Raw genomic sequence first — 9,904 nt, 5'->3', positions numbered from 1 at the left:
GATATATCCCGACGGACCAGCAGTGTAGTTTTTCTCCTTATAAAATCTCCAACCTGTAAATATCAAAAGAAGTCTTTATTTGGAACGTTATACTTTTTAATTAGCTGCTTGAATGACATTAGAGCAGAACCTTCCATTAAATCTTGTAATTTAAATATTCCTTTGTCAGCCCAATTTTTATAACTGTTATCCATTATTCCAGGTAAGAAATCTGAGTTATTGCAAATTGGGGTAAAAACTGAGGTTGTTCGTAATCTACCTTCTAATTTCCTGATTGCCCGCCARCCCATGATTGTGGATATAGTAATTGGGTTTTTACAAACTGATTGAAAAGATTTTATCTTCCTTACAAAAAGTAAGGATGTTAATGGGCATTCGCACACAGAACTATCATGTTAAGTTTTAAATATGTCTTTTAGAAACATCTGATTCGATGGATGCAAATAAATGCACCAAACTGCATATGGTAAATTAAACATGATACTAATTGGTCCATTTGTGCACTACAGTGGATTCCAAGGAATTTGAGTCTTTAAATCAGAGTGTGAACATCCAACATAACATATTTATAAAAGTGTACAATCAATTAATGTGATTTGTTGTAAAATAAAAAAGGTAAAATGCATGAAAATGACTTATATAAGGTAATTTTTTTAAGTTTTGCACTTTTCTTTAAACTACTAATCAACTAAAAAACTTTAACTTTAAGTATTAATAATTTCTGTGAAGAAGATCTCTAATTTGTCACATTCGTTCACTTTTCATGTTTAATTGAGATAATGACAAAATATATAAAACATGCAGGCACACTTGAACCTCTTCTAAAACACCAAGAAAGTTGTTTGAGACAATTTCAAACCTTAATTTCTAAAACCCCTTTAAAAGTGATTTATATCATTAATTTACAACTGGCTACTAATGAGAATTGCTAAATGATTCGTTAATATTGAGAAAATTAAGAAAACAGTAGCTGTGTTTTGTCTGCTGGATAAAAGGGAAGTCCTAGATTTAATGGTCACTGTGGTAATGATGCAACCACAGGCTAATCTAAACCAGTGGGTAGCCTAATAGCTAAATAAACACAACAAATCAGTCTGCAAGAGATGTGAACAGAAAAGAATAGACTAAAGCTTGTGTTTGCTGGACACGTCCTTCACATTTCAGTGTGCACACATTTGTTACTCTCAGTATAAACACAGGGACATTGTGTTCAGACTACAACACTTTATTACTAACATGATGGACAGCTCCAACGCAGACTTTTGGGGGGCTAACTAGCGAGCTAACATAATATTCCGCTTTCATTTACCCTTTAAAAAAACACTGCGAATATAAAACAAGAACGCACAAGGCAAATCAATAAGACGAACGCATTACCGGCAGTAGAGGGCTTATTCCACCTGGACCATACATTTCGAGACCTCCTAAACATCATCGCAGCCATGCTCTCCTCTTGACCTCGGTGTACGGTGACAGGCTGTCAAGCCAGACAAGCCAAACAGAGCGTTATGATTGACTGCTCTTTGAACCAATCGCATTACGGGGTGAATTAGCTAGCCCAATAGGAGTGAAGAAAAGGCGGGATATCCTGTGATTTCACCTTAAAACGCCTCTTAGCTTACATTTTCAGTATTTTTATCCACTCTAAATAAAAGCACACAGTAAAGTAAGTTATGTTAGTAAGAATAAAGACTATCTTTCAGTGTTTTGTCTGAGCATAAGTAACGCAGAGTTACCATCTGAATGATATTAGAGGAAGATGCACTATTTTGTTGAAACGAATTAACAGCAGCAATCAGTTTTAATGTATTTTTTTTGTCCGACTTCGATACATTTTAGAGTCGCAAAGACGTTTTTTGTTGTTGCCGTCATTAGAGCATCATCAGTGGTACTGCTCAGCATCCCGGAAGTTCAGCATCATTTTTTTTTTCCTCAGGAGGAAGAAGATACGCATTACCGTCAGAGCTTTGAGACGTTCAGGGAAATAAACATCGACATACCAGGAAGAAACACGCTATTCTTCGCTTGTGGCGATGACTTGAAAGGGTAATAATTTATTCTACGCTACATTGTCTGTCGTTTTGTATGATTTCGTGTTCTAACGAGCTCGTAGCCCTGCCTAAATGATGGTTAGCTAGCTAGTGACATGACACACCATGGCCTGTTCACATGCTAATATTAGCTCCTTTAGCCTCCTTTAATAAGATAAACCTCAGGGCAAACCTGGCTACAAGCGACAGGGAAGTAGCTTAGCTTCTTTGTTGCATATTTACCATGAGCTTGATTTATGTCGATAAGTATGCAATTATAACTCAGAAATATTCCCTTTTTCTCTTTGAACCTGGAGTTGAGTCATACTGATAAYGAAATCAGTGTGGGTTTGTGGTTTTACCTTCGTGCTCATTCAGGGAAATACTGTAAAGAGTTGCACATACCTTTCTATTTTAGCTGTTGTTTCAAAGATGSTTACTTACTGTAGATCTTAAATGTTTGTGAACCTCTGAATGTAACTTCTCAAATTTAACTTCAAATAAATAGCTTTTAAGATTTTGCCAAAAATCTGAAATGTTAAGAGGTTCACATGTTTTGTTCCATAATTGTAGAATCACTTGGGTATTAATTAGCATAGTTTTTGTTTGTATACTTTAGCCRTGTGGACATAAATCAATTAAAATTAATATAGCTGTTCTCCTTCCACAGGGTGTCACAGTTTTTGTTTATTTTAATTTTTTTTTTGTCATCATGAAGTCATCTTTTTTGGCCTGACTGAGCTCCYTCAAAGCCACAGAGGACTAATTGCTCTGCAGTTTTCACTTTTAAGGTATTGTTTTTAAATCTTTTTACTGACTGTGATGAGTGAGTTGTCTTTGACAAGCAATATTATAAAAAATAACTCCMTAAAAGTCCAGGTTTAGTGTTCATAAATGCCTCTGAAACTATTTTCTCTTTTTTTAAACATGGATAGAGAAGACTTTGGTTTGGTTTTAAATTGATGCTGAGGCTGCAAAGCCTTTAGTGGTAAATTTGTGTGGCAGGAGTTTCCAGTTGAGSCTGAACATCACAGATTACACGGAGTATTGAACTATTTACTTATTGATTTCCTCTGCCACCCTCACACAAACAGTTTGGTAAATATTATTTGCTGTGTSTACATTTATCTGATGTCCTGTGCCCTTTACTGTTCTAACATTTCGTTGATTTCTGCTACTTTCCCACTTGCAGACAAATGAAGTGACCAACAGGAGAAAATGTCATCATTCCAGGTGGTGGACTCATCGCCTGGCAGCAGTGTCAGCATCATGGAAACGTCAAACTTTGCCCATGTCATCTTCCAAAATGTGGGGAAGAGTTTTCTACCCCAGGCGCCCTTGGAGTGCCGTTACACCTTGACCCCTTACATTACTCCCCACCCTAAAGACTGGGTGGGCATCTTCAAGGTAACRCTTACACACCTTGTAGAACTGGACTTTATTAATGAGAGTAGTCTTTATATATTAAAATTATAGTAATTACACGTGTGTTATAACACTAATTGTGTGTTAGGGTCTTAATAGTTGCTCAAAAGATTACAGTTAGCACATTAACATCGACATCTGCCCTGACACTAATGGTTCAGCTCTTCACTACACGCCTGAAATCCTACCACAAGCTTTGGTGTGGTTGTTCATGATGCAGAAAAAGGAAGAGTGTACATGGTGGGCTGGCGAGGGAGGGGGAGGGCCCATTTGGCTCTCTTTATAAACCACTCTAAATCTTATTAGAACTTCATCTCACATGTTCGCCTCACTCAGTCTTTCCATCGGCCTTTCCCTCCACTTCCTGACTGCCAGCTCCCCTTCTCTGCTTGTCTCTTTCATCCACGCCATCAAATCTCACACGTAATTAACAGGAAATGTGAGCTAGGAAACTCTGTCTCGTAAAGCCCGAAGACGAGCGTTTTATCGTTGTTTAAGAACCGACTTCAAATCCGCCAGGTCAATTAAAAAGGAATAAAGACGCTGGGTTTTATTTGGAAAAAAGGAGGAGGATTGGAAAATGTAATTATGTTAATCCATGCTAATGAAACTTGTTTGATGGTTAGCGAGCCATGCAAGTAAGCCATGCTTCTTTAATCTTTTTTGACGCACTTGCCTGCCTTTTTTTTTGGCCTTATTTATTTATATATTTTGATAGTTGGTAAAATTAATGAGAATGAACCCGTTCCAGTTGCAAGAAGTCAGTGTTTTTTGTGATTTTTATCAGTTGTGTAAAGAGGAACTTGTTTTTTATTTTGAATGTCAAATAATTGTATGATTTTAATTTAACTTTCTCATTCAGCAAACAAGGAAAAATGTGTTGAATGTGAGGCTTCATTTAATTTCGGAAGCCAAAACGTTTCCTGCCAGAGGCAAAAACTTCTCCTTTTTTTCTTCTTTTTTCTAGCGTGAGAGATGACTCAGGGAGCGAATATTTTCTTCCTCTTGTTGCATCTTCAGGCATGAGCTGAAGGGGAGAAAGACAGAACAGGAAAGCCTGCTCACTGTGCGGATGACTCAGAGCAAGCAGAAACGTTTTGAGTTGTRCACAGACGCCTCCTAGTGGCTGAAAACGTTCATTTCCTGCAGAATGATAGGATTCTAGTTCTGCAAACTTGTGCCTTGACAAGTGTGCCCTCGAGCAGTGCTCACATGTCAAGTATACATAGCAAACACCAGAAGTGTGCGTTCAAAACAAGCTTATCAAGTGTGTGTTTTTCTTGCACGAAGTATGTTTTTTTCATTGCTGTAAAGTTGATTCTTAATTTACGCATGTGTCTTTAACTTTTATCTCTTTTATCACACACAAAACCCCCTAAGACAAAAAACAGAGAGGAAAAAAAAAAAGAAACACAAGGTTGTGGCATGTTGCTTGGTTCGACAGGGAGAAACCCGTTGCGTGAGTCTATAATTAAAGTGTCATCACGTTGTCCCCTCGCACTTCAGCTGAGTGATTGATAGCTGCCTTGCCTGTGATTATTTTATAACATCACTCCTGTGCTGGAATGCCACACTGTGTCTAAGCAAATGTCAGTCAACTTCACTCTGCAATTAGTCCAATTATTGATGTCTTTTCTGTCTTAAGCAAACACGCATGACCACACAAGCAAAGTTTGGCAGGAGGCCGCCGGAGCCGGGCTCCCCGCCTTGCCTCGCTGTCCTGCTGTTGGAGGCGGAAAGAATGTTCTTGGCCTGGTTGTCTTGTTGACTAACGATTACCCTTTTGTTTTTTAACAGCATTACGATCAGTGTAACGGCTCGATGGAGGAGCGGTCAGGGAGAAACTGCARTTTATTGTGTTATGAAACTTGGAAATTTTGACAAAGGTTTTGAGTAGCTCGGACCATTAACACCTAGAGCTTCAAAAAGCTGTTTCTGCTCTGATTCTTTATTTAAATTAATCAAAATGCTTAAAAAAAAGTTATTGCGTATTTTAACAAATCTGGTGTTTAATTATTTTTTAATTTAAAAATAGGCTTGTTTTTGGTGTTTTGTGCAGTCTATTATTTCCTGTGTTATATAATAAAGAAAGCGCCAACTTTGTAATTGATATGATGACTGTGTGGCAGAGTTCCAGAAAAAGCAGTTTGTTACTGACATCTCTTTTCTCATTTTCTTACACCTCATTGCACAACATGCGGTTAAGTTTGTGTGTGTGTGTGTGTGTGTGTGTGTGTGTGTGTGTGTGTGTGTGTGTGTGTGTGTGNGTGTGTGTGTGTGTGTGTGTGTGTGTGTGTGTGTGTGTGTGTGGCTTAGCCAGGGAAAGATTCAAGACCTTTTACAATCTGTCACTTGAAATTCAAATAAGTCCCTTGTCATCCTATGTAAAATTGACACCTTTCTCCCTACCTGTCCTACTTATATATAACACTTTATTTTTTTTGTTTTCATTTGATTTTGGCTGCTCACATGTGGACACAGATTAAACCCTTACCCACCAACCCACCCATTTATCACACCTCACTATGCTTTTTTTTTTTTAGTTCAAAAGAAGCAGAGATTAAGAGGGAGGAATGTGGTTTTAAATGTTTCCATTCTTGTTTTGAGTCCTTTGGAGTATTTTTTTTTTTTTTCGTTAGTTTGTGCGCCAAACAGAATTGTGTTTAATTAAGTCCACTCTCAATTTAGGCCATATATTTCATGCTAAATTATTTGTTTGTTTCCACTGTCCTCTTTAGGTGGGTTGGAGCACAGCCAGAGATTACTACACCTTCCTTTGGTCTCCAATGCCGGAAAATTACGAACCAGGAACTACTGTGCACAGGACTGTGGTGTTTCAAGGTACACACACTCACACACACACACACACTATGTGAACCACTATACAGAGCCAGGGTATTCCAAAGTTACTCCTCTGTTTTACGGTGCACATAAAAACCAGCACTTTTATTTAATAAGGCAACACAACCGCAAACGACGGCCTGGGACCTGAGCACCTCTCATGCCACACACGTATTCATGCGCACACTTAAAGCTGAGGGTCTGCAAACTGGTTTTACTGGACCTGGAATGGTCAAATATTACACAGTGAAAATACGAGAGCACGTTGTGGTGTGTTAGGAGTCAGTAAAACTGGTTTGCTGCTGGATCTGCTGTACTTACCCCCCCACCCCCTCGCATGTCTGAATACGGCGCTCTAGTTCAGAGGAAACGCGGGCTGCCTGACTTATCAGCATAAACAAAGGATCTGTTCAAGGAGCTTTAATGTAAAAAAACAAAAAAAGGTGAGATTTCCCACAAAAACCTGTTTTTTTTTTTCTTTCTGCTTTAGGTTATTACGTTCCGAAGTCAGATGGGGAATTCTACCAGTTCTGTTATGTCACTCACACGGGCGACATCAGAGGAGCCAGCACGCCTTTCCAGTTCAGACCGGCTACACCCACCGAAGAGCTGCTGACTGTTACTGAGGATGACAGCAACTCAGACATACTGGTTGTTACCACCAAAACTGGCTTACTGGAGGTAGGCCACGAAAAAAACAAAACAAAAAAAAAACAACATCTTTAGAAGCTATGGTGTCACGACACACAAGGACACTCAAGAAATGTACGTTTTTTTTGTCTCCTTCCGTCCGACAGCGTGTGGAGGAGGCACAGCAGGAGCGTAGGGAGCTGCTGAAGGCTATGCGCCTCCTACAGGAGGAGAAACAGCAGCTGCAGGAGGAGCAGAAACGACTGGCCAGGGAAAGGGAGCAGGAGAGGGAAACGTGTTGCCTTCTGCGAACACACAACCAGGTTAGAGAGAGGAGGAGCTGTGAGCTGAAGTTTCCCCATATCCAACATAACATTAATATTTAGCTTTTATTAAAGGGGACATATCATGCAAAATCCACTTCTTTAGCTATTAAATATATTTTGTTGTGTACTTGGAATCTCTAGGAGTGCAGAGAAGTAAAAATTTGTTTAGATATTTTTATATTCATTTTGGGTCAAATTTTTCAACCCGTTCAAGTGTTCTCTGTTTTTAAATGACGTTTTCTGAACTATTACGTCACAGTTTTTGCGACAGAATTTCTAAATAAGATCTGGACTTACCAACTACAATTTGGTGGTCTTCATTCTCCTCTCTGTCTGGGTCAGACTCTGGACAAGTCTAGTTGTTGACATCTTTTAATTCTGCAYAGCTATATAGTCGTAAACCCCTCTATCAAACTAGGAGCTGGAGGGGGGCGGGGTGTGATGCACCTCGTTTGGTTTTAAAGAAACAGCCTCAAAACGAGTTGCTTTGAGATGARCTTTAGAAAAGTGGTGAAAGAGGGSTTTGTGGAGTTACAATAAGGAGGAATTCAGACCACTTTATATAGACTCCAACTGATTTAAATGTGATAAAGAATGGTTTAAAAGCAGGATGTGTCTCCTTTTAATAAGCTTTTGTTGAGACCTTGAGGCTGAAGGTGAGACAGTTTCAGTCTCACTGTGTACACTTTGATTTGTCCACAAACACACATGGAGCCGGTTCCTCATCAACGATCACAGCTCCGAGAACTTCAAAGGGCCACGCTTCTGTATAATCCGTGTCCGTGTTTGTCAGACGCACGGAAAAAGCTGCCTGGTGTGCGCTTTTTCTGCGCGCACGCCAGCCTCTCGCCGCCTCCTTTTTTTAACGACCTGACTCAGTGAGCCAGAACGGAATTGGGACGCAGCTTTCCCGGGCATCTGGCGTCAGGGACGATGCCATCGCGACCGCAGGGCGAACAAACATGACGTCAAACACGCCGCGCCGCGCTCACATTCGGGTGGTGCGCCACGGGGGCCCCCCCCCCCCCCTTGTTGTGCCTCCGCATGTGCACAAACACTCCCAAACACACTCATTATGCCACCCGCTTGCAAAGCCGTTTAGTCTGCATGTGTGTGTGTGTGTGTGTGTGTGTGTGTGTGTGTGGAATGACAGGAGGGTTGTCCACAAAACCGCCTTTATGAAAAAAAGAGCCCTGCCCAGCCTCAGGGACAAACACCACTCAGTCACGCGATTCAGTGGCCACTGCTTTCTCCCAGTTTGCTGTTTGTTCGCTTTCTGTTTTGGCGTTTCGAGTTACTTTATAAGCATTAAAAAAAAAACATTGCGAAATGAAGATTAATTGCATAAAAACATCACTGAATCAGATGAATGAGTAAACCTGGATGTTTATTTAATTTTTCTCTCTCACCAGGATGACTCATATTCAGATTGGTGTGTTTTATGCATTGCTCATTTTAATAGCTTGACACACACCGCTTAAAGCGTTTAACTCAAGCCCAAGTAGAGGGGAGTTGGCAAAGGGGGAGAAAATCCTGCTGCTTGCCAAGAGTTTTAGGTTTAAACCAGTCTCACATCGCCCCCTAGTGCYGCTTTAAATCAGTGAAAATCAGGCTGCTTTCTGATCTTTTTATGAAGGAGAAAAAAAAAATTGCCATAAATTAAATACTAATACACACGCTGTTATTACCACGGTGCTTTTCATTCAACAGGCATGTCCATTGTGTATATACGACTTGTGTGTGTGTGTGTGTGTGTGTGTGTGTTGTAGAGTATTTACAGAGGGTGCGTCAACTTGTGGCCCTCTGATGGAAAGATCCTTTTGACTTTAACATGAAAACATAAGTACATATTTCGTGGCTGTTAATTTTATGACTACACTTTTTATAAGGTCTTTATGCACTGCTAAAGTGCTTCCCAAATGCCAGCCGTAAAAAAAAAAAAATCATACAGCAAATCCACGCAGAGCCAAGCCCAGAGGGAGACAGGCCTGAGTGAAGTTAYGATTTTTGCTTTTATCTGATTGTCTATATGTCCGTTTCAATGTGCAGCTTATTATTTTTGCCTCTGTATGCGTGTGTRAGAAGTAAGCACTTTTGGTGCCTGTTGTGAACAGAACAAGGTGTGAGCAGAAGGTATGCTGTTCTGTCACATCTAATATTAGCTATAGATGATTTAACATCATCCAGGGCTGATGAGCAGCAAGTTGAAACAAAAACGTTTCCTCAGCAGGCTCACACCATGTACAGAAACACACCACACCACTGAGAAATCAGTAACCTTTCCTTTTTTTTTCTTTTCTTTTTCTTTTGCATGCTCTGGCCTCAAACAACAACCTTTTGTTCAGTTAGTGCTGCAGAATTCAGTAACATGAAAACACTGAGTTTGGTTTTTGTATTAGTTCAAAAAACCTCACGGTTTATAATTTGTACTTGGTGATTTACGAGCGATAAGATAAAGCTTTACAAATGCCCTGAGGGCGAAATCGTATATCACAGCTGCTCCTGAGACATGACTTTAAGCGTGGCTAAATATAGAAAAAAACATAATGTTGAAGAAACATTTTTACTAATGAGCATGCACAGAAAAAAATGTGGATTTTTTAAACAGAAACTGAACCAAAGAAGGTTTGCTTGTTTTTTTTTTGTTTTTGT

The 9,904-nt window shown here is 39.7% G+C and overlaps 2 protein-coding genes across 3 annotated transcripts in view; one reads left to right on the top strand and one right to left on the bottom strand.

Annotated features, from left to right (window-relative positions):
- Nucleotides 1-1,483, bottom strand: part of hibadha (3-hydroxyisobutyrate dehydrogenase a) — a 24,884-nt gene extending 23,401 nt beyond the window's left edge. The window contains exon 1 of the mRNA XM_014011210.1: nt 1,378-1,483. Coding sequence (XP_013866664.1) covers nt 1,378-1,444 — 67 coding nt within the window. The 5' untranslated portion in view covers nt 1,445-1,483. The remainder of the gene's footprint in view (nt 1-1,377) is intronic.
- A 377-nt stretch (nt 1,484-1,860) lies between these two features.
- Nucleotides 1,861-9,904, top strand: part of tax1bp1a (Tax1 (human T-cell leukemia virus type I) binding protein 1a) — a 19,760-nt gene continuing 11,716 nt past the window's right edge. The window contains exons 1-6 of one of the 2 annotated variants that reach the window (XM_014011209.1): nt 1,861-2,046; nt 2,701-2,821; nt 3,223-3,437; nt 6,194-6,296; nt 6,787-6,977; nt 7,094-7,249. In XM_014011209.1, coding sequence (XP_013866663.1) covers nt 3,249-3,437; nt 6,194-6,296; nt 6,787-6,977; nt 7,094-7,249 — 639 coding nt within the window. In that variant the 5' untranslated portion in view covers nt 1,861-2,046; nt 2,701-2,821; nt 3,223-3,248. The remainder of the gene's footprint in view (nt 2,047-2,700; nt 2,822-3,222; nt 3,438-6,193; nt 6,297-6,786; nt 6,978-7,093; nt 7,250-9,904) is intronic. The other variant, XM_014011208.1, reaches the window with a different exon arrangement.

The sequence above is a fragment of the Austrofundulus limnaeus genome, unplaced genomic scaffold, assembly GCF_001266775.1.
Source record: "Austrofundulus limnaeus strain Quisiro unplaced genomic scaffold, Austrofundulus_limnaeus-1.0 Scaffold78, whole genome shotgun sequence".
Lineage (NCBI taxonomy): Eukaryota > Metazoa > Chordata > Actinopteri > Cyprinodontiformes > Rivulidae > Austrofundulus > Austrofundulus limnaeus.
This window is presented reverse-complemented; position numbering and strand designations above follow the sequence as displayed.